Source organism: Pelodiscus sinensis, chromosome 26, assembly GCF_049634645.1.
Source record: "Pelodiscus sinensis isolate JC-2024 chromosome 26, ASM4963464v1, whole genome shotgun sequence".
NCBI classification, from domain to species: Eukaryota; Metazoa; Chordata; order Testudines; family Trionychidae; genus Pelodiscus; species Pelodiscus sinensis.
The window spans coordinates 19289230-19314545 of record NC_134736.1 but is presented as its reverse complement, the minus strand read 5'-3'; the positions used below and the strand labels follow the sequence as shown (position 1 = coordinate 19314545).

At 43.3% G+C, this 25316-nt stretch overlaps 1 protein-coding gene across 2 annotated transcripts in view; it reads right to left on the bottom strand.

Annotated features, from left to right (window-relative positions):
• The window catches only part of LOC102451245 (serine/threonine-protein kinase Chk1), a 75634-nt gene that overhangs the window by 36136 nt on the left and 14182 nt on the right, over positions 1-25316 (bottom strand). The window contains exons 5-8 of one of the 2 annotated variants that reach the window (XM_075909326.1): positions 23379-23567; positions 17668-17772; positions 14787-14882; positions 13454-13562 (exon numbers count right to left, since the gene is read on the bottom strand). In XM_075909326.1, coding sequence (XP_075765441.1) covers positions 13454-13562; positions 14787-14882; positions 17668-17772; positions 23379-23567 — 499 coding nt within the window. The remainder of the gene's footprint in view (positions 1-13453; positions 13563-14786; positions 14883-17667; positions 17773-23378; positions 23568-25316) is intronic. The other variant, XM_075909328.1, reaches the window with a different exon arrangement.

Genomic DNA, 25316 nt, shown 5'->3' with positions numbered 1-25316 from the left:
CCAGCAATCTCTGGGATAGTCGACTAAGTCCTATCCAGATAGAAGGCAATTGCCCTTCTAAGGTCCAAAGTGTGTAATATGGCTTCTTCCCTGGAGCAATGTGGTTTTGGGTAGAAGTGGGAAGGATTATCGGTTCATTGATATTCAGAATCAATTTTGGGTAAGGACGACGGATGTGACCATAGAATAACCTGATGCCTGTGAAAGGCTGCATATGGAGGCGAGGCCATGAGAGCTGAAAGCTCACTAACCCTCCTTGTAGATGTGAATGCCAGAAGAAACAACCTTTTCATGTGACAAAGGTAGGTGATTAAGTTGCCATTGCTTCAAAGGGTGGTTTTGTGAATGAGTGGAGGACCAATTCGAAGTCCCACATAGGGGGTATGAGTGTCCGCGGTGGGTAAATGTTTTCTAGGCCCTTCCAGAACCTTTTAGAAATGGGGTGGGCAAATATGAAGAACCCATCAATGGGAGGGTGGAAGGCTGTAAATGGTGGCCCTGTGCACTCAAGTGATGAAGGTGATAAATGTTTCAGGTGCATAATGAATTCCAGTATTAGGTGGAGCGGGGCCCTAGATGGTTGGACTGCCCTGTATGTGCACACCATGTAAACCGTTGCCATTTGTATAGGTAAGTCTTGCATGTCGTCTGTCTCCTGCTATGCAGTAGGACATTTTTCACTCATTGGGAGCACTTTTGCTTCGCTTCCAAGAACCAGATAGGTACCATGCTGTCAGGTGTAGCGTTTGCGGTTGGGGATGAAGTATTGAGCCCTTGTTCTGGGAGAGAAGGTCCAGGTGGTTCAGTAGCAGGCAGGGAGGTCATAGAGATAGTTGATAAAGACATGGAAACCATGTCTGTCAAGGCCACAATGGGGCTATCAGAATTACACAGGCCCCGTCTGCCTGTATCTTCCAGAGGACTTTTGGAACGAGAGGGAAGGAGTGAGCCTCCCCACCAAGCGAGGAACATTGCATCTCCGAGAGAACCTCGTCCAATGCCTGCTCTCGAACAGTATTGGGGGCATCTGGAGTTCTGTCTGGTTGCGAAGAGATCTATCTGCAGTAGATCCCAGTGTTGGATCAGCTCATGAGTAATCTGACAAGTAGTTCCCACTCGTCTTCTGTGAGGAAACTGTGGCTGAGGGTATTGGCCATAACATTCCTGTCCCCAGGTAGATATGCCTCCACAATGGTTATGTTATGATGGATACACCAGTTCCAGAACCTGATCACTTCTGCACATAACAAATGGGATCTTGAACCCCTTGGGCTGTTAATGTAAAACACAGTGGTCATACTATCAGTGAGGATATGCACCAAAGAGTTCTGGGTATCTAGGAGGACGTGTTTGCAAACATTGTGAACTACTTGAAGCTCGAGCAGATTTATGTGGAGTCTGGACTTATCTTTGGACTACTTCCCTTGTGCAAATTGTTGTTGGAAGTGTGCACCCCAGCCTATGAGTGAGGCACCCATAGTAATATGTTTGGGCGGCTGATCCTGACAGAAAGGCACCCCTCTGCAGACATTTTGTGCCTGGGTCCATCATTGCAGGGAGGAAAGGACTTGTGGAGGAAGCGAAATGTGCCTGCGGACATGGCAGCTGGCTGGTGTGTACACTGAAGAAATCCAGTGTTGGAAATATCGAAAGCGCAGCCTGGCATGCAGGACTTCGTATGTGGTGGCTGCCATGTGCCCCATAAGTTTGAGGCAAGTTAGGATGGGCACAGTTGGGCTGGTGGTAATGATAGTGATGAGGCTTCTCATATTGTCGAAACAGTGAGTGGGGAGAGATAAACTTGTGCTGTTGTGGAATCTATGTAAGCCCCTATGAACTTCAGGGATTGCTGGGGCGTAGTATGGATTTCTGCTCGCTGATAATGAAGCCTAGCGACTGAAGAGGCCTTTGTGAATCAGATCATGGTCAGCTGTGAGGGACCTTAGATAAGACAATTGTCCAGATAAGGGAATACTGTGATACCATTGTGTCTGAGATGTGCTGCTACAACCACAAAGATCTTGGAGAAGACTCTGGGGGCAAAGGAGAGTCCAAATGGATGGATTCTACTGGAAGTGGTGTGAAGCTACCATAAATTGTAGGACATATCTGTGTGCAGATTGTATCGTGATCTACAAATGTACATCTTGAAGTCTGAGGGCTGCAAACTAGTCCCCTCTGACCAGTGCTGGAATTATTGTGGCAAGAGTAATCATTTTGAATAATTGTTTGTGGAGGTATTCGTTTAACTGACATACGTCCAAGATAGGCTTCCAACACCTTGGTCTCTTTTTGGTGAGAAAGTAGTTAGAATAAAAACCTCTCCCTTCATATTTTTGGGGGACTCGTTATAGGGCTCCTATATTGAGGTGGTGTTGAACCTCTTGGGGGAGCAATGTTTCATGAGAGGGGTCCCTGAAGGAGGGAGAGAGTGGGGAGGTGGGAGGATTGATGCGAAAGAGACAGAATATTAATGGCTGATGATTTCTAGGACTCACCAATCTGTAGTGATTGCTGCCCATTGATTGTAAAAGGGGCTCAAGAGGTGGTGAAATATATTGGACTCACCTGGTACTGGAGTGGACGGGAGGTTGGGCAAATCCCCGACCAACTTTTCAAACGTGCTGTCTAGAGACCTGAGTCATGGAAGAGCTGAGTTTGAGGCTCTTCTGCATTGGTTTCGTGGTCGGAAGCGGTTCTGTTCAAAGAGCTGGTACTGTTGTCATCTGGTAAAGGCTGTATCCCTCTGTCTTTGGTAAGGTGTGTAGAGCTTCTTTTGGTCAGGGAGTGTACATCCCCAATGTGTGCAAAGTAGTGCGTGAATCTTTGTTAGAGTGCAAGGCCTCATCGGTACCTGCTGCAAACAGTTTGGCCTTATCGAATGGCAGGTCCTCTACTTTGGCCAGGAGATCCTTAGGGACTCCTACTGCTTGCAACCAAGACACACGTCTCATTACCACAGATGTTGCCATAGCTCTTGCTGCAGTATCTGCAGAATCAAGGGCCATTTGTAGTACTGTACGAGATATAGTATATCCCTCTTAGATTGCTTTGAGGATAGGTTTTTTGTCCTCTGCGATATTGTGCATGAGCTCTGTTAGTTTTGCATAATTATCAAAGTCATGATTTGCAAGCAATGCCGTGCATCACAGAACCCTAGAACTGGAAGGGACCTAAAGAGGTCACAGAGTCCAGTCCCCTGCCCTCATGGCAGGACCAAGCACTATCTAGACCATCCCCGATAGATGTCTATCTAACCTGTTCTTAAATATTTCCAGAGATGGAAATTCCACAACCTCCCTAGGCAATTTATTCCAGTGTTTAACCACCCTGACAATTAGGAAGTTCTTCCTAATGTCCAACCTAAACTTTCCTTGCTGCAATTCAAGCCCATTGCTTCTGGTCCTATCCTTAGAGGCCAGGAAAAACAATTTTTTCCCCTCCTCCTTGTGACACCCTTTTAGATACCTGAAAACTGCTATCATGTCCCCTCTTAATCTTCTCTTTTCCAAACTAAACAAGCCCAATTCTTTCAGTCTTCTTTCATAGGTCATGTTCTCTAGATCTTTCATCATTCTTGTTGCTCTTCTCTGGACCTTCTCCAATTTCTCCACATCTTTCCTGAAAAGTGGTGCCAAGAACTGGACACAATATTCCAATTGAGGCCTAATCAGCACAGAGTAGAGTGGCTTCTTGTGTCTTGCTCACAACACTCCTGTTAATGCATCCCAGAGTCATGTTTGCTTTTTTTGCAACAGTGTCACACTGTTGACTCATAGGCTACGTCTACTCTACGATCCTCTTCCACAAGAGGAAATGCAAATGGAGCGCTCTGCATTTTCTTTTGCAGAAGAAAATCATAGTGTAGATGTAGCCATAGCCATATTTAGCTTGTGGTCCACTATGATCTCCTAGATTCCTTCCTGCAGTACTCCTTTTTAGAGAGTTGCTACCCATTCTGTATGACCATTTCTCCAGTTTGTCTAGATCAGAAGTCTCCAAATGTTTTGAGCATGAGTACTTTTAAGTGCAATCCAAGATAGTAAATATAAATACCTTTGTCCCACCTCCTTTCCACCCCTTCTCCAAGCCCCAGCCCTGATCACTCCATCCTCCCTCTCTTGCTCATCCTCACTCACTTTCATCAGGCTGGGGCAGAGGGTTGGGATGTAGGCTCCCCAGGAGGAGGGACAGATCTAAAGCATAGGGAAGGAGATGAGCACCAGTAGGAGGATGAGCAGCTGAAGTGCCTGCACTTGATAGCCTCTTGGACAAACTAGTGAGGCTCACCTGTCAGACTCCAAAATCTACCAGTAGATTCCAAACTACTGGTTTGTGACCACAGGCCTAGATAATTCTGAATTGACCCTACCTTCCAAAGCAGTGGTAACCCCTCCCCCAGTTTGGTATCATCTGCAAACTTAATAAGCTATTCTCTATGCAAATATCTAACTCGTTGATGAAGATATTGAAGATAACCAGTTCCCAAAACAGACCCCTGCAGAACCCCATTTGTTATGCCCTCCCAGCATAATTATGAACCATTAATAACTACTCTGAGAATGGTTATCCAGTCAGTTATGCACGCCCCTTATAGAAGCCCCATCTAAGCTGTATTTGCCTATTCTATTGATAAGATGATCATGCAAGACTATCAAATGCCTTACTGAAGTCTAGGAATACCACGTCCATTGCTTCTCCCTTATCCACAAGATTTGTTAGCTTTCTTTGATAGAATATCAGATTGGTTTGACATGATTTGTTCTTTATAAATCCATTTTGGCTGTTACCTATTACCTTATTTTCTTCCAGATACTTGCAGGGATTACCCTGAGGAGACTTCATGCTTGAGCCTTTATAGTTATGGGGGTCTAGGGCTTTGTCAATTGACAGCATGTGCACTGTGAGCTCTCTTTCCTTGTGAGCGCTCACTGACAGGCTGTGGCAATGGATTCATTTTTGTGGCCCCCCAAATAGCATATACAATAGCTGTGGGCATAGAGTCTCAGCATCTGCCACATGTTTTGTCTTTAAGAGAGCCTGGCACATCACACAGAGGATGACTATGCCACCTATGCTGTATGAGCACAGCTGTCTGCTTGGTTTGTTTGTTGTGGGTTTTGTTTTGTTTTTTGGCTGTTTAAACAGAGAAACGAGTCCTGCATGCTTCAGGACCACCTATCTTATTCCAAGTGCTTCTTGTTTGGTTTGCAGAATGTGCTGAAGAGGAGAGGGTGAGCTCTGTCCACAGTGGAGCACCCATAGGGACATCACTCAAAGGAGGAGTTCTATGGGCTGTTATACAGAAGGTTAGACAAAGACTATTCTGGCAAGTAAAGGCATGTGGGAAGTGGAAAGCGAGGATATAGTCATCTTTTAAGGTAGGGTAGGGAAAAACCCTGAAGCATGTGTAGCAGAAAAGAATAGAGTTATACTAGAGCTATCATTTAACTAGAGTTAACTCATAGAATTAACAAAAAAGATTGTGCTTAATTGCACTGTTAATAGAATAGTAACTGAAATTAAATATTTTGTATGTTTTTCTCTTCAAATATTTCTATTACAACACAATACAAAGTTTAGTGCTCACTTATTACAACTATTTGTACTGTAAATTGATAAAAAGAAACAGTATTTTTCAATTCATCTCATACATATTAGAGATGTAAGCGTTAGTCAACTACCCAATAAGTAAACGCTTATCAAGCAGTTGAGTAGGAACTCAACTAGTCGCTTCCTCCTGTCTTGCTGCCTCTATCAGAGAGAGGCAGCAAGGGGAGGAGCATGATCTAATGCTGGGGGGAACTGGCTTAAAACCCGGTTCCCCCCCATCCACCACCATCTCCGCAGGGGGCACTGGGTAAACGGTGCAAGCAGGGATTGAAATAGTACTGCTCCTGCCGGTGCCACTGCTGCTCCTCTCCCTTTGGAATGTATAACAGTCACCTGTGATTCTTCTTGTGCATCCTCCTTTGAAATGTACAAAGGGGAACCTATGCCAGTGGGGACTGATTTGTTCCCCACTGTGCAGGTTCCTGCTGCCTCTCCCCCTTTGAAATGCACAGAAGCCGCAGGCTGCTCCTGTACCTTACAGAGGGAGAGAGGCAGAGGGAACTGCTGTGTGTCTCCTTCTGAAATATACAAGAGACAAGGGCAGCTCTTGTACATTTCAAAGGGAGAGGCATAATAGGATGAGTGCCCCCCCACCTTATCAACTAATCAAGTAGTTGATGGAAATTCCATCGACTACTCAATTAGCTTATTAATCGAAATGTAAAATCTCTAATACATATACTGTAGTGCAATCTCTTTATTGTGAAAGCATAACTTACAAATGTAGTGTTTTTTTTGTTACTTAACTGCACTCAAAACAAAACAATGCAAAGCTTTAGAGCAGAGCTACTCAACTTTGGAAGTCCTGGGGGCCACAATGATACAGCACATGCCGAGGGCCGCAACTTAAGCGTGGCTGCATATACATGAAAATATATATGCAAAAAGCTTCTTTCACACGGCATGAATACAAAGATTAAGGCAAGACTACACAATATGCAGGCCCCATTTAAATCAGTTCTGTTGATCTTAATAAAATGCAATATTTACCTGATTTCCACCTGTATTACAGCACTTTTAATGAGCAATGACAGTCCAGGAATTTAACTACTAACGTGCATATCAACAGAAGACCATTATATTGACTACTTTTTTGTTTTAGCATCACAAATTTTAACAAATCAAACAAAAACTGCCAATACAGTACTGGAATTTACTGGAGTATAAGTTGTCGTTGTTGTTCGTCCATCGTATTCGAAGAGGACCTTGACATCTAACGGGTTGTGGACTGTCCACGGTGTGTCCACAAATGGCTGATAAGGCCAATACGGGCACGGAATGTTCTGCCACATGTCGGGCAGACATGTGTGGGCACCACTGTTGTAGCTTTTGCAACTCTGGCTTTATGGAGTGCTCGCTTCTCTTGTGCTATGGTTGTCCTTCTGGCTTCAGATGTTTGACAGCCTTGGTAGATCAGCGTGTGCCATGTTGATTGGTCTTGTGCCAGGGTCTCCCAGGACTTGAGAGAGGCTTTAAGCGTATCTTTGTATCGCTTCTTTTGTCCCCCGTGCGATCGCGTCCCTTGAAACAGCTCACCATAGAAGAGCTGTTTAGGATGCGATGATCTGACATCCTTGCAACATGGCCTGCCCAGCGTGTCTGAGCTTTCATCAGCAGGGTGTAAACTGACGGCAGACCTGCTCTAGAAAGGACTTCTGTGTCTGGCACCTTATCCTGCCACCGGATCCTCAGAAGTCTGTGGAGGCAAATCATGTGGAAGTGGTTCAGTTGCATACATCAGTCTCACTGGCATACATCAGGGTAGTTAACACTACTGCTCGATAGACTTTAAGCTTGGTAACAAGGCTTATTCCACGGCGGTCCCACACTTTGGTCAGCAGTCTGCCGAACGCAGAGCTTGCCTTAGCGACTCTGCAGTTGACCTCGATGTCAGTTGTCACTGAGTGGGAGAGGGTGCTGCCAAGATATGTAAATTGGTCTACTGCTTGCAGCTTTTGTCCCTTCACTGTGATGGTGGGCACTTGATGTTGAGCTTTCGGAGCTGGCTGGTGCATCACTTCGGTTTTCTTTGTGTTGATGAGAAGGCCGAAGTTGTCGCATGCTGCTGCGAATTTGTCCACGCTGGCTTGCATTTCCTGCTCTGATCCAGCATTCAGGGCGCAGTCATCAGCAAAAAGGAGATCTCGTAGCACAGTCTCCTTTATAAAGGAGATAAAGGAGTATAAGTATAACCAATGTGAAGATTGTGTCTGCAAACTTTTCACCAGCTTTTTCATTTCAGGCTTATATTCTGCTATAGCAGAATAGAAACAGTCAGTCAGATGTCTGTCAGTAAGGGAGGTGCACAGTTTTGACAATGACTCCCATGGAGGAGAATGAACTTTCACAGACATATGTAGATCCAAAGCAAGTTGGCACTTTTCTGGCACATTTCAGTAATGCAGTGTACATGTCTTCCTATACATAGGTCATCCAAAATGTTTCAATGTCCTCTTCCTTATGTCTATCTTTTAGAATACTATTGTTTTGTAGTTCTATCATCTCTTCTTCAAATGTGCTCCTCTCAACACCAAATCTCACTGTTAAAGGTGATAGAGATGTAGCCGTGTTAGTCTAGTCTAGCTGAAACAAAAAACAGGACTATGCAGCACTTTAAAGACTAACAAGATGGTTTATTAGGTGATGAGCTTTTGTGGGCCAGACTCAGGTCCTCAGATCAAATTGTGGAAGAAAATAGGCATCACCATATATACCAAAGGGTGACAATAAAAAAAAAAACCTGAACACATATGAAAAGGACAAATCAAATTTCAGAACAGACGGGAGATGGGGGGTGGGAGGTAAATTTTCGATTTGTTTTTTTATTTCTCCAGGTGTGTAATTGAGGTTTATAAATGCTTGGTAGAGATCCTGAAGTTTCTGGTCTCTGTCAGTGGGATCAGAGCAAATGCGGTTGTATCGAAGGGCTTGGCTATAGACGATGGATCGTATGGTGTGTTCTGGATGGGAGCCATAGTACGCTAACATCTTTATGGCTGACTTAGAACGTTTCCTCAGATTCCGTCCCCTTTTACCTCTTCTCTACTTACGCTACATCGATGACATCTTTATGATCTGGACCCATGGCCAAAAAACACTGGAGACATTCCACAGAAATTTTAACAACCTACACCCTACCATCAATCTCAGCCTGGACCATTCTACACGAAAGATCCATTTCCTGGACACCACAGTACAAATCACCAATGGTAAATTAGATACCACTCTCTACAGAAAACCCACTGACTCACAGTTACCTACATGCCTCCAGCTCGCATCCAGAACACAAACTACGATCCATCGTCTATAGCCAAGCCCTTCGATACAACCGCATCTGCTCTAATCCCACTGGCAGAGACCAGAAACGTCAGGATCTCTACCAAGCACTTATAAACCTCAATTACACACTCGGAGAAATAAAAAAAAAAACAAATTGAAAGAGCCAGACGAATACCCAGAAACCATCTACTTCAAGACAGACCTAAGAAAACCAACAATAGAACACCACTTGTCATCACCTATAGCCCCTAACTTAAACCCATCCAACACATTAGCAATAAACTACAGCCTATACTGGAACAGGATACTACACTCCGAGAGGCTCTGGGAGACAGACCCATAGTCTCCTACAGACAATCACCTAACCTCAGGATGATTCTTACCAACAACCACAGGACATACCACACTAATACCAACCTGGAACTTTTCCTTGCAACAAACGCCGTTGCCAGCTTTGTCCACATATTTACTCCACTGACACCATTATTGGACCTAACCAATTCAGTTATAAGATCAAGAACACATATTTCTGCTCATCCAGAAATATAATTTGTCATCATGTACATTGGATAAACGTCTCAGACACTTCGCCAAAGAATCAATGCACACAAAATGGATATCAGACAGTATCACAAAGAAAAAAGTTTCTTGCCATTTCAACCAGAAAGGGCATTGTCTCAATGACTTGATTACCTGCATACTGCTTCAAAGACATTTTAACACTAGACTTGAAAGAGACACACCTCTGAACTGTCATTCATGCTTAAATTTGACACTTTACACTGGGGTCTTAACAAAGACACTAATTATCTTACCCATTAAAGATAGCTTCCCCAATTATCACCTCTAATATCATTAGCTCACAGACATTTACCTTCCGCCCCCCCCCTTCCTTCCCCCTCTGTTCTGAAATTTGATTTGTCCTTTTTATGTGTGTTCACTTTTTTTTTTGATTGTATCCCTTTGGTATATATGGTCATGCCAATTTTCTTCCACGATTTGATCTGAGGAAGTGGGTCTTGCCCACAAAAGCTCATCACCTAATAAACCATCTTGTTAGTCTTTAAAGTGCTACATAGTCCTGTTTTTTGTTAAAAGGTGAGACTGCCTTTACCTCAACTGAAAATCAATTTTCAGTTAATTCAAGAACTGTCTTCAGGGATTTGACATCTAGAAAATGAGAAGAATTTGGTTTTCACCTCTGAGATGTACAGTGTAAAAAAAATCAGGCATAAAAGACGCATGTTCACTCAGCTGCGTCACTTGTGAGTTAAGGATGGGAAAGTGAGTTAAGTCGTTCTTATGAACCTAATCTGCAAAAAGGGCCAGTTTTGTTTCAAATGAAGAAACATTGCACATCAGAAAAAGCAAGTTTTTTCTTTGCCTTGAAGTTTAAGATCAAGTGTATTTAAGCAGTGTGCCATATCAGTGAGAAGTCATGTTTAACAGGAATGTTTCCGTCTAAACATGACAGCAAATACTGGCGATCCTTTGCCTCCAAAAACACTCATACAACAGGCAGTAGATCCATAAACTGATCTAACACTTTGCCCCAACTCAGCCATCTAACTTCTACAAGCATTGCCAAGTCACCATACTGTGCTTCATACTCCTCCACTAAAGCTCGAAATTGTCTATGTTTCAAGGCATTTGAAAGAATGAAGTTGACGATGTGTGTGACACTATCCATTGTGCTCTTGAGAAATCCTCTCTTCGGTTTGCTACATAACTGTTCTTGGTGCAGAATGCAATGGTATGAAAAGAAATCTGGAAACTGGATTTTTCTTCAGCAAATAAATTAGCCCCTCCTATTTTCCAACTATGGAGGGAGCGCCATTAGTTGGTACCAAAGTAAGCTTCTTCAAATCAATGCATTTTCCTGGTCCTTCAAAAAAAATGGCATCAGCGCAGTATAAAATGTCCTCTCCCCTAGTTTGACTTGTCCAAGGTAGCAGAGAAAGCATTTCTTCGACATACTTTTTGCCATTGAAAAAACATTCCTAGATTATGAGATGAGATATGTCTGAATGATTAGACATATCATTCAGTCCATTGCCAGACTGAAATACTGAGTGCTTTCAATGTATTTTAGCAATTTGGAAAACAGATTGCCTGAAATATTTTCAATTTGTCTTACTACAGTTGAATCAGACACTTGAAGTTTTGATATTTAAATTCTGCAAAAAGTGATTTGCTAAAGTCCAAGAAGCACTGCTTTGGTAAAAGTTCTTTTTGATTTTGCTATGTGCCAAGCCATTTTGAAGGAGGCTTCTGTAACGGCATTGCTTAACTAGTAAACGGAACATATCTTGTTGAGTATGGTAACCTTCCAGTAAGGAACGTATCTTAGTTTTTCTTAAATTGCTGTCAGGTGGATACAAGTCTTTGAACACAGAGTGACAAGATTAATGGTACCATTGCAGCTTTGTTTTCTTTAACGTAGGGATAGGCTTTTGACAAAGACGACACATTGGTTTTCCAGTTATCGCTGCAAAAGTGAATTTCATCTCCTAAACAGGATTGAATACCTTGTGATCATTCAACAAGTGTCTCTTTGTTGCTATTTTTAATGCTTCTTATTAAAAAGAAAATTGTATACCAGTGTTTTGGGTGTTTAGCTTGAAGCTTCAGGTTGTGCATTTCTTGGAGTGATTTTACAGTTAAAAAAAAAAAGTTTCCAAGCCAGAGAACTCCAACCTGCAGTGGGCAGGGAGCTGGGTGAGTCAGGCCGGACATAACAGGCAAAAAAGGACAGGTGCCTGGGAGCCCCATCCTGGATTCCCAGCAGGGCTGATGTCCCCACACGGGAGTCTGTCACTTTGTGTGGGACGAAAGTAGGGATGCCCAGCCGTGGTGCTGGACCCAAATGTGGCCAGCGAGAGCTAGTCAGCACCTCTCAGGCTCTGCCCACAAGGCGAAGCAGCTAGTACTTCCCACAATGCCCCGGCGCCTTCTCCCTGGGGGCTAGAAATGTCAACACCCTATACCTGTCTGTGCCTGCCAGCTCATCTGCTTTCTTCTTTTAATGCTCACCATGCCTGGGAAATGCCTTGCCATCGTGGAGCATGTTTCCACCTGCAGGCCGTGTGTTGAGCAGCCCTGCTTTAGAGCCTATAAATTTATACAGTCAGATGCCACCAACAGAAAGTTGATCATCTTCTTCCGTGGCTTGGGTTCTTTAGTTTTTGCATCAGAGTATTACTCTAAAAACTTCTGAAAATAGGGACATCCTTAGGATTTAATGGAGCCCTATGTGGTACTATTAAACTGGTGCCCATATACCCAATGGCAGCTGGGGGTTATGATATTTTGAGAGATGTGATTTTTATAATCTTCAGCAACTCACTAATGAAATGTTTTTAAAGCAAATTTTAAACTAAGGTCCTATAGACTAACAATACATTCAGAAGCTGACAATTTATTGGTGTTGTCAAATGCCTGTTAAATGGCTTCATTACCACTTGAACAGCTCTTTCACAGGTTTAATGTTCTGCTCATAGGTCTGGCAGGCTTTTTTTCTTTTAAGTTAACTAGATCATCTCCAAAAGGAAGTAGGACCACGGAACAGGAAGAGGCAGGTGGGTAAACGTTCAGATCCAGTGGTGCCCCAAATTTTCAGGCGCCCTATGCAACTGTGTATTCTGCATATGGGTAAGGATGACCCTATCTAAGAAATCATGCTTTATACCATCTCTCTCAGATTTTGGAAAGCACTTCAGATTCTTAAACCTTAGGCGGAGTGTGTTAGCTATTTTTAGAAATCTCACATTGTGTTCTTTGTGTCAAATCTACGGTGAAAGTGTTCTTAATGTTATCATCTGAGTCTATAACAAACCATGTTGCAGAATGCAGGTAAAACACAACAGGAGACATACAATTCCCCCCTCCTCCATCAAATTCAGTCACAAATTTAATAAATGCATTTTATAGAAACAATCAGCAGCAGCGTGGTCTCATGTCTTCTGGAATGGTGGTTGAAGCATGAATATGAATATGACATATGAATCTTTAGCGTGTCTGGCATTAAATACCTTGCAATGCCATCTATAAAAGTGCCAGCAAACGCCTATTCTCATTTTCAGGTGACATTGTAAACAAGAAGCAGGCAGAATTATGTCCTCAAAATTGTAATCAACTTGTTTGTTTGAGTCACTAGCTCAGAGGTAGGACTGAGTGGACTTCAGGTTCTAAAGTTTTACATTGTTTTACAGTATCTGTAAATACTGTAGTACTCTATTATGAAAGATGAACATACAAATGTAGAACTATGCACAAAAGAACTATATTCAAAAATAAAACAAAGTGAGCACTGTACACTTTGTATTGTATATGAAAACAGTATATCTGAAAATATAGAAAACATCCAAATGTATTGAAATAAATGCTATTCAGTTAACACCATGATTAATTGCAATTCATTTATTTAATTGCTTGACAGCCCTACATTTTTCATATCTCCATCTGAATAGCATTCTAATGTAAAACACAGGCATCTAGAAAAAAAAGCCTTTATGTGTTAGTCACTGAAAAAAACAAAAATACAAGCATATAGCATTCTGACCTGTGTGTACTTTTCATTGGTGAAAAATCCATATCAGACCGAATGTGCTTAGAAAAGCCACTTGGTGAGTCTGAAAGGCTGCTTGAAGAAACACGAGCTCGCTTTACACCTATCAAAAGATATCAAAGAGTCAGAAGAATCATTCTAAGAATCTCCTGGGGTTTAAAGCATTGGGAATTACGCTGGACTCTCCCATTAAAAATACATAGCTGCATCTTTTCCCCCCCATTTGTGTTCCAGTATCTGTAACATTTGAGACTATCATGGCAAACATCACCAAATAGAAATCTCAACTGCTGCAAAAATATATATCCTTAATACATTATTATTTTCAAAACTACTTCTAAAAGGAAGATCCTGCGCTGTAGCAATATCCTAAATAAAATCAGGAATAACTACTTTTTTTTTTATCCAAAACACATAATCTCAATAGAAAATACAGGAACTAGAATCCCTTAAATCCTTGCTTAAACTTATTCTGGTTTTAATGATTTATTTTTATGGTTGTGTCCACAGGGGAAAAATGCTTTCCAAATTCCCAAGATCTCATCCTGAAAACAATTTTTCACCACTGTTTGTTAAGGGCAGACCCCTTTTGTGGGGTGCTGACAGCACTCAGCTCCTTCTCCTATGATTCTGTGTAACAACCAGTTATAACAGCATCATTAAATAGAGCTATCATGCTCACATACGTAAATCTCCCAGGCCCAGATGACGACATTATAGCACTAATAAGAGAAGACCCAAGGTTAATGAGGTAACCAAAATACAACACTTGATCTCAAACATACATATGAATGCTTTAAAATCAATACTGTGCAGTGTACCTTTTTGATACTCCATTCACAGAGAAAGGAAGTTGGGAAGCAACATATCCAGAGGATGAATTAAGGTAGTCTGCACACTTTAACTGTGACTTCCCAGGCTTTAAGTTGTTTCAATTTAACCTTAATTCTAAATTTCTTGCCTTTAGAGTACAGGAAACCCTTGCCATTTGCAGTGGATGTGTCCCTGGCACAACCATGAATGGTGAAATTAGTGAATACTGGAAGGCATGGCTCCTGCCCTGAACTCACCACAGCTCCCACGGCAGTCGGGAGCTGAGGGGAAATCATTGCGGAGGTCAGGAGCCAAGAGGAACTCACTGCAGCTCCTGGTCCCTGCTGCATCCCAAGCTGGACAGGAGACTCCTGAAACACGTGGAACCATGAATCCCGAGTGGCTCCTGTAGTCTCTGCTAACCATAGCATTCCAAGCATTTTTACCCCCCAACACATCCTCTTAACCTTCACGTAAGCTGTCTATATTTTACAAAGCACTTAAAGACATTTACCTTTTTTCATAGGCCTGGTGTACCATCTGTCCTTTTTAATGTCTGCAATCGTAATCCTTGCCACGGGGCTCTCAGTTAGTATTTTGTGGAGCAAAGCTAGAAATGTAACATTCATAGGAAAAAACAATAAATTAACTGTCATATATCCTGATTTCTAGATCCATCAATTAGGTTTTCCTCAGCAGATTACACAGCATAAAACTTCAATTTCATCCCAAAGTTCCGGAGTTTATTAGTCTTAATTAAATCGAATCCACATTTTGATCACTCATGAAATAATACCAAATTAAGGTTAACTAGCTAGGATGGCTAACATAAGACCCAAGTTTGTGACTGAGGGTTTGTCTTCACTGGCATTTTAAAGTGCTACAAGTTTTTTTCTCAAGATACGAACCCTCCACCCGAGTGCAGCAAGTTACAGTTCTGTAAAGCACCAGTGTAAATTGGCTCCTTGCACTGGGAACTATAACTCATTTAAGGGATTTGCACAGAGTGCTGGAAGAGCTCTCTCTTAGCACTGGCGCTGTGGCCATACTTTCACTTTAAAGCAGTGCCATGACAGCATTTTAATGTTTTAAGGGAGGATGGAGCCTGAGTGTGTACCAAAGTCCACTGTGTAATACATGCGCTGTAGCCAGTGTACAGAGCCTTTGAAATAAGAAAACCTGCCATTGCAAATGTCAAATCCACCTTTATGAAGGCTTTCTAGCAGATTCCTGTAGATCTTAGGCAAAACTGTGATACAAACAAAATCTAGTGCTCTGTATTTTAGATCACTCTAGGATGAGGAAGAAATGTAGTGACCAAAAACATGGGGTGGGAGTTAAATTTGACAGGCTCAGATTACCATTACAATAATGACAAACTCATTATTTAAAAATAATAAAAACATAGCTTAGTTGTACATATCTTCATTGACAGAATTTTCAGCTATTCCCCTTGGAAATTCAGTCTAAGATCTCAGGCCCCAATTCTTTATTAGCTTGTAAAGTCAACGCAGCTATGCAAAGCAGGTATAAAATAGTACCACATCAACACATCTCCTTGTCCTCACCGGCAAGTTACTGCACTTTAACTTTCTCACTCAGGAGTGTGAAAAAGCATCCGCTGAACACAGAAAGTTTCACTGCTATGAAGCACCATTGTAGACAGGCTCCCAACACTGGGAGCTCTCTCTCTCTCTCATTGAGTTGTTTTATTTTATTTTTTTTTAACTGGGAGAGCTGTCTCCCAGCGCTGGAGTGCAGCCAGAACATTGCATTAAAGCACGACCACGTAAGTACTTTAATCTGGTATGGGTAGACAAAGCCTAAGTGGCTGCATAGGCAATGCAAAGTCAGGCCCCACATCTTTAGAAGTTTGACTGGATAATCTCTTCCTACTGCCATTGCTGTTATATAAACCAAAGGTGTCCTACCAGTCTCACTTAAGAGCAAGACAACACTATTGTTCCACCTCCCATTTTCAGGTACAGGTTGCTCTTCTAAAATCCAGGATTCTCTGGTTTGGCAACATCCGTGGTGCAGCATGACCACGGATGTTCCAGAATCCAAGTCTCCCAGCACTACAGGGGGATGGAGGCCCAGGAGCCAACACACAGTGCAGCTGGGCTAAGATGGAGGGGGGTAGGGTGCTGGGACATGTCTCAGCTGGGCTGTCAGGGGAGGGTGGGGTGCCAGGAGCTGGCACATGGCTCAGGGGAGCTGGGGAGAAGCTGGGAGCAGGCGCATGGCTCAGCTGGGCTGCAGGGGGAGCCAAAAAGCCTGGTGGTGGGTGGGGTAGCAGCAGTGGATCTGAAATGACTTCCCCATGTCCAGAAAAATCTCTCATCCAGGACCAGTTAGGTCCCCAGGGTGCCAGACCAGGGAAGTCCAAATTGTAGCTAGCTAACGGTGACTTACAAGGGCCAAGTACTGTAAGATCCTGAGTCCATGGTAAAATCTAGCCGAGGGGTGGGCAATAATTTTTGATGGGAGACCTCTCCAAAATATTGGAAAGTGGTCAAGGGCAGCATTCTTCCATCATATTAATTGAGGAAGTGCAGGGCCTAGGATGGAGATTTGATGCAGAAGGAAGGTTGGGGTAAGGGATTGGAGTGCAGAAGGCAGTTGTGACCTGGAGTACTGGACTGGCCAACTACTCAGAGGATTTAACAAACTTAATTGAGAGAAGTGGCTAGACAAATAAGGGGCTGCAGGGTCCCGATCACTGAGACCTCTTGCATATATGGATGAAGGAGTGGGGCACAGAAAGTGTGTATGTGGAATAGGGGGGCAGAAGTGGGGGATTGGGAAAGGGAAGGAGCTGGAGAGGAAGAGGCAGGCTCTGACCGGGAGACTTATCTGACTGACTCCTGACCAGCAGCCCAGCATGTCTCACAGGCAGGCAGCCTGCCCCATCCCTGCACAGGCTGCAGGGCCATGTGCATGTATGAATAACTATGAACCGGAGGGGTGGAAGGAATGTAGTGCTTTGCGTAAATAACAAGCAGCAAACAAGCAGCTCCCATTGACAAGTTTCCGGCCACAAACCGGCCAATGGGATCGAGCTGGTGGCAGGAGCAGCACATGAAACCTTCCTCCCCTCCGGGATCACAGTTTTTAAAGAGAAATGGCTCCGCAGACACTTTTCTGAGCAGCTTGCAGATGAGGTGAAGCAAGGAGGGAAGTCTGCCTGGGGCTCCTTGCAGCGTCTGCTGGACCTGATCCGGTGGCCTGGTAGGTTGGATCCAGCCCACAGGCCGTATTTTGCCCAGGCCTGATTTAGCCTTTAAACAGAATTATTTTTGAATAAAGACATGCATAAATCCAATATTTTATTCTAGAGAAGATGTCAGTGTCCTACTCAAATACATAAGTCAGTCAACCCAGTGACAACTTACCTAATGGTGCAGAATCAATCTTCTTCCAAGGTGGAAGGTATATTTTCTTTTCCTTCCAATCACAGTATTCTTGGCAACTGTCGCTAGGCTGGTCCCAGGGCAATTCTGCAAGACAAAAAAGAGACAGGTACCGAATTATTTTTATACCTCTGAAGACAAGTTTAAGAATTACACATATAGGAGAGATGGGAAAGAGTACTGCCATTGAACTAAATGGCTTTCAAGATAAGGAAAATGGAAGATGATGGTCCAGCTTGACTGTGGTTACAAGTTATAAAAGTGCCAAGATACCTAAAAGTCATTTATTTGCTCCAAACTAGTTCCATTTAATTAATGTAATTAAATCATCTGTTTAGGAAATATCCTGACCTCATAAAATTGTCAGTGGCTCCACAGAGAACTCTGTGCCACAAAAATCTTGGTAAATTTTGCTCCCTTTGTAAAACAGCCCCAATGCAGCACTTTGTTATAATAAGGTAATGAGAGTCATGTTCAAGAGTAGAATTATTAGAGTATTTTATAAAGTATTTTATAAACACCAAATAAAACGAAGATCTGTAGCTTAGAATGTTTTTTTCTGTATTTCACATTCTTATAGAAGCTTACACTGATGCAAAAGTAGAACTTACCAGTCCTTTATTAAAATCAGAAGAGATTTCAAATATCACAGGTGTAAGTGGACATTTGGAAGCAAGGACCCAGTTTTTATTCAAGGGGTTCCCAGTAATAATACCCCACATACAAGCAAAACAGTTTGTAAAGTTTCACCAGGAAGCATTAATGATTATTTCCTGCTCTGGTTCAAGTGGAATTGCTCTACAGTTCCAGGTAATCCATTGAAATGCTTCTATAATGGTGGTGAACCCTGTCAGCCTATAGCGTAAATACAAGGAGTACCTTAAAGACTAAGGAATTTATCATGGCATAAGCCTTCGTGGGATGCAGCTCACTTCCTTAGATGCATGAAGTGGAAGCTTCAGCATGACAGGGATTTATACATACCAAGATGAGAGCGTGACATTACTATGTGGAAGATCAGTGCTAATGAGGCTAATTCAATCAGGAATCCTACAAAAAGTGGAAAACAGGTCAAACTACAAAGGATGAATACAGAGAACCTTGCCATTCTCAGTGGATGTGTTTCTGATTAGGGATATGAAAAGTTAACTGCCTGCAGCAGGGGAGCCACTCCAGCCCCCACACCCCTGCCCCTCTTTAATCAGTTAACTGGTTAAACATAAATATTTAACCAATTAATTAAATGGGACACCACTGCAAATAGCAAAATCTGAATACTGGGAGCAGGGGGAAGCAGAGTGAGTGCGCTGTTTCTCTAAGGCTTCTGGCCACTGTGATGTGTGCAGGGGGCAGGGAGTGCTTGAGCACTGCTGCTGCCCTGCACATCCCGCTTAGGCCTGTAGATGGGATGCAATGGGGAGGAGGCAGTTCGACAGGGTGATGGTAGGAAGGGAATCCATGAATATGCAAAATCACAAAGTTATACAAATTGTGAGGGTCTGCTGTATAAACAACCACCACAAGTATGTAGGGGCAAAATTAGAAATGCAAAGGCACAAAACAAGCTCAAACTAGCTAGGGACATAAAAGGTTACAAGAAAATATTCTATGAATATATTAGAAGCAAGAGGGAGAACAAGGACAGGGTAGGCCCCTTATTCAGTGAAGCGGGAAAAACAAAAACAGAAAAGGTGGAAGTTGCAAAGGTGCTTAATGACTGCTTTATTTTGGTTTTCAACAAGAAGCTTGGTTGGTGATTGGACACCGAGCATACTGAATACCAATGAAAGGGAGGTAGGTTCAGAAGTTAAAATAGGAAAAGAACAAGTTAAAAATTAGATGCTTTCAAGTCACCAGGGTCTAATGGAATGCATCACAGAATATGAGCAGATATCTGAACCACTAGTGATCATCTTTGAAAAGTCATGGAAGACAGGAGAGATTCCAGAAGTCTGGAAAAGGGCAAATATAGTACCATCTATAAAAAGGGAACTAAGGACAACCCATGAGAACTACAGACCAGTCAGTTTAACTTCTGTGCCAAGAAAGATAATGGAGCAACATCTGGAAGACAATAAGGTGATAAGTAATCATATGGATTTGTAAAGAACAAATCATGTCAAACCAATCTGAGAGCTTTCTTTGATAGGATAATATGCCTTGCGAATGCATATTTAATGCGGTATACCTAGACTTTAGTAAGGCATTTGATAGTCTTGCACAAGCTTCTTATAAACAAATTAGGGAAATACAACCTATATGGCTGCTATAAGGTAGGTGTATAACTGGCTGGGTAACTGTTGCCAGAGAGTAGTTATCAATGGTTCAGTCATGACAAGTGGGGTTCCACATGAATTAATTTTGGGACCACTTCTGTTCAATATCTTCATCAACAATTTAGATAATGGCATAAAGAATATGCTTATAAAGTGTGACGATGATACCAAGTGGGGAGGGATTGCAAGTGCTTTGGAGGATAGGTTTATAATTCAGAATTATCTGAACAAACTGGAGAAACTGACTGAAGTAAATAGGATGAAATTTAATAAGGAGAAAAACAAAGTACTACATTTAGGAAGGAACAAATTTCACACACACAAAATGGGAAATGACTGTCTAAGAAGGAGTACTGCAGATAGAATCTAGGGGTCATAGTGGAGCACAAGTTAAATAAATATGAATCAGTAATCAGAGTGACACTGCTGAGAAAAAAAAAAAAAAAAGAGCTCCCCAAAAAAACCCAAACACCATTCTGGGACATATTAACCAGAGTGCTGTAAACAAAACACAAAAAAAATTATTCCACTCTACTGTGCTGATTAGGCCTCAACAGGAGTAGTGTGTCAAGTCTGGGTGCCACATTTCAGGAAACGTGGACAAACTGGAGAAGGTCTAGAGAACAGCAACAAAAATGATTAAAGGTCTAGAAAACATGACCTATGAAAGAAAACTGAAAGAACTGGGTTTGTTTAGTTTGGAAAAGAGAAGACAGAACCTAAAAGGTTGTTACAAGGAGGAGGGAGAAAATTTAACCTCTGATAATAGGACAAGAAGCAATGGGCTTCAATTGCAGCAAGGGATGTTTAGATTGGGCATTAGGAAAAACTTCCTGCCAGGGTGGTTCAACACTAGAATAAATTGCTTAGGGATGTTGTGGAATCTCCATCATTGTCTAACTGAAACCTGAAAATAGAGACTGCAAGAGACAGTAAATAAAACAAGGGAAGTAACTAAGCCGCCACAGCAAAACTTCCTTGTGATCATATGTAAGTGGACTGTTGTCCCCTTGCTAAAACTGAGTTAAGGGTTTTAGTTGGCTAATTCCCAGTACCAAAATTAAGGGGGAAGGGTGAATGGAAAAAAAAAATCAGGATCCTGGGACTGACAGTCCCCAGGATCAAGGAGAGAGGTCAGCTACAGCCTGATTGACAGGGCAGGCAGGCTAATGAGTCCCATCCTTTGTCTGAGCTGTAACTGCCTGGAACAGAGTGGGACCAAACTAAGGACAGCGCAGGAAGCTGAGTTGAGCTGGGGAGCAGAGTTGTGTCAGCCAAAGCCAAAAAGGTAGCCCGGGGAGCAAGTCAGAGCTGGGAGCAGAGCAACAGCAGCAAAATCAAGAGAAGAAGTCCAGGGAGCCAGTCAGTGCTAGGAGAAGAGCTACAGAAGCAGCCCAAGGAGAAGATCTATTCTGGGAGTAAAGCTGCAACAATTAGAGCCAGAAGCGCCAGAAAAGCAGATCAGGGAGATGGAGGCAGAGCACCAACAGTCCTAGGACTGGAGCAGGGACTAGAGCTGGAGCAGTTCAGAGCTGCATGCAGCATGCCCCAAGCCAAGAGACCTTGCGGTTACAGATCAGACTTGAGGAGGTTCATAAGCCTGAGGGAAGGGGAGAAAAGGAGATCTGAAGCTGGGAAGAAGGGTCTTGCCACTTAAAGCCAGAAGGTCAGAGAAAGTGTTCAACCCACAGCATTCCTACAGCTCAGCCAGCCCCTGAGAAGGCGGTCTGGGGTTTGTGAGGAAAAGCCTTCCCTTCCCCCACACTCTAGAGATGGCTATTTCTGATGTCTCCATGCCACAGAGATTATGAGTTTCTTTAAAATTATCATAGGTTTCCTTTTTAAAAATTGAATGATATTTAATAAATTGTATTTGAACTGTATATAATGATCAGTGGATCAGGGAAGCATCCAATATGGAGAGAGCACTCTGGAGTGGATACATCTCAGCCCCTGTCTTAAGTGATCAATTGAGCCCCTCAGGAATCCTGGGCCCAACCTGTTGGGGTTATGAGGACTCTGCCACACAGGAGAATGGAAGGGGAGACCTTGAGGGCAGGCAGGCCTTTGGGTAAAGGAAGTGGGAATGAAGACTCAGATCCTTTAATGAGCCCATTTCACCAGGGTAACCAGAAAAGTCCCAATAGGGGGGAACTTGCACATATACTAGGGATGTGATAGTGTACACAGTTACACACAGTTCCCACTCCGACCCCACACTGCAGCCTCTGAAAGAAGCAGCAGGAGAGGGGGACAGGTGGTTACCTCGGAGCTTAAAAGCCAGCTCTGCACACACCAGCTCTCAGGAAGCTGGCCCCCTCATGTAAACGTGTAACTGCTTAGTTTCAGCAGCTACATGTTTACATAAATATATGCATTTCAACATCCCTAACATACACCAGTGGTTCATATACTATAGATATATTTTTTCCAAGGATGCAGCCCACATAATGCAGCCTGCCATTTAGAACCAGAAGGCCAGAGTTGCAATGGCAAATAGAAAGAAAGCCAATGGAATATACTATAGCCACAACAGAACAAGACAGTCCATGGAAGATGACCCCTAAGAGAATCTATTAAAAAGCTGACCATGATATGAAAGTTTGAGAAAATATTTGAAATACACTTTTTACTTTCCCCATGATTTGAGATCAACTCTACAAATCTATACCGGTTATGAGCATTTGTACTTGGAATGCTCTCCCCCCACGCCTTCCCTTCACCTATTTATTTCGAGTTTCCTTATCCTCTAATCATAACGCCGGTCATCTGAAGAAGTGGGCTATGCCCACAAAAGCTCATGATACCATCTATATGTTTTGTTAGTCTATAAGGGTATGTCTACACTAGCCGCCTAGTTCGAACTTGGGAGGCTAATGTAGGCATTCGAAGTTGCAAACGAAGCCCGGGATTCATTTGCATCTTTCTGGGCGCCGCCATTTTTAAATGTCCCCTAGTCCGAACTCCGTGCCCGCGGCTACACGCAGCACGGAGTAGGTAGTTCGAATTAGGATCTCTAATTCGAACTACTGGTACACCTCGTGGTGGTACCGGTAGTTCGAATTAGAGATCCTAAGTCGAACTACCTACTCCGTGCCGCGTGTAGCCGCGGGCACAGAGTTCGGACTATGGGACATTTAAAAACGGCGGCGCCCGGAAGATGCAAATGAAGCTCAGGATATTTAAATCCCGGGCTTCATTTGCAACTTCAAATGCCTACATTAGCCTCCCTAGTTCGAACTAGGTGGCTAGTGTAGACATACCCATAAGTACTACCAGACCATTTGCTTGCTATTTTTTTTTCTGTAACAGACTAACCCCCTGAAGCTTCTGGAATACTTAATCACTGTGAAGCTACAGTAAATATGCATGTTATAAAATAGTTTATGTAGTGAGAAGAAATTGACCAGCTCCTACCTCCTGCTAACATAGCAGTAAGTACTATCCCACATGACCAAACGTCAACTGGCTCTGCATGGAATTCTTTTCTCTTTAACAGTTCTGGGGCAACATATGGAAGAGTGCCACACATCTTGTTTAACAGTCGCTCACGACCATTGTGCTTAAATACAGTAGCTAAACCGAAGTCAGAGATTTTGAGATTATCTAAGCAAAAAAGAAAAGTCATTAAGTATATTGTGTAAAAAGGTATTTTCATTGTCTCTGGTAGAAGACTTATGTTAAAGCTAGACAAAACCAAACCTAAGCACATTTACACTTACTCTAAGGTCCCCTTTACACATTGCCAGTGCTGTATAAATGGGCAGTAATAAAAGTGAAAATCAATCTTTTCCTTGTTTCACATCATAGCCATTTATACAATTGATATGAGGGGACATGGGCTCTGGGCTGAGCACTGGGCAGAGGGTTGGGATGCCAGAGGTGGTAACAGGTGCAAGCTCTGAGAAAGTTTGGGTGCGAGAAGGGGTTCCAAGCTAAAGCAAAGTATTGGGGTACACGAGAGGGTGTGAGGTGTTAGCTCAGAGGGGGCTCAGGGCTGGGGGTGCTAAGAGGATATAGGGTGCTTGCTACAGGAGGGGGCTGGGGCATGGCCTCCTACCAGCCAGCTCCCAGTTGGCTCCCATGCTGCTCCCAGAATGGGCCCAGATGCCTGTGGCCCCTGGAAGTAGGAGTGGGACAGGAGGCACATGGCTCCATACCAGGGGTGGGCAAAAGCCTCTCAGAGAACCTCTCAGTTCCAGGCCCCGTCCCCTATCACATTGCCTGGGAGCCCTTTTAACTGCTTCTATTTAAAGGGCTTGTGCTTTCCCCATGGCTGCCAGGCAACAAGTTGCCCAACAAGCATGGGAAAGGTGCAAGCCATTTAAAGAAAAGCAGTTAAAAGGGCTTGCAAGTCCCAGCTCTCTGGCAATGCACTAGCAGCACCAGGAGCTGTGAGCACTTTTAACTGCTTCTACTTAAACGGTTCACAGCTGCCGGGTGGCTGCATTGCCTGGCAGGCTCAAGTCCTTTGCACCTTCCCTATGGCTGTCAGGCAACAGCCCCAGGGAAGGTGTGAGACCTTTAAATAGAAGCAGTTGAAAGGGCTCTAGTGTCCCCAGCTCCCGGGCAGCATGTGAGCAGCAAGGCTGGGAGCAGCGAGCTCTTTAAACAGCAGGAATTGAAAGAGCTCGCAGCTCCCATCCTCTGCCACAGGAGAGGGGTGAGCCCTTTCAACCCCTACTATTTAAAAGGCCCCTTCCACCTGAGGCCCTTCCCCTGTCAGTCCGAGGCTCTGCCCCTTTCCAGGTGGCTTGGTGACCTCTTCAGAAATTTTTGAAGTAGCCCTTAATAAAAAATTATTGCCCACCCCTACTTCACACACTGTCTTTCTCTGCCAGAACCACCCATTCAGCTTTCACTGGCCACAGCTGCCTGTTCCAGGCCAATGAGCACTGTGAAGGACTATGCTTGCAGGCAGTAGCAGTGTGTCAGGAATCCTACCGCACGCCCTCACTTCACACAAACTGGGCTACATCAGCTGCTTTTATGATCAAGCTGGCAGCCTGCCTTAGTGACAGCCCTGATATCACTACTGACTGGGAAACTACCCAGGATCTTCCAGTTGATTGCAATTGATCAGTTGGTGACCATTGCTCTAAGAGTTTGTGCAGATATGTTCTCTCCTTAAATAATGAGGAGTCCTGTGGCACCATAAAGACTAAGGGTATATCTACACTGCACAGCTATTTTGGGATACCTCTGGTCTAGCCCAAGTCTTAAACCTTCCGCTATTTCAAAATATCTTTCGAAATAACGGGTGCCCTAGTTCAGCATCCTGGTAACCCTCATTCCACAAGGATTAGGGATGTCTCAAAATAGCACATTATTTTGAAATTCAATCAAAATCCGATA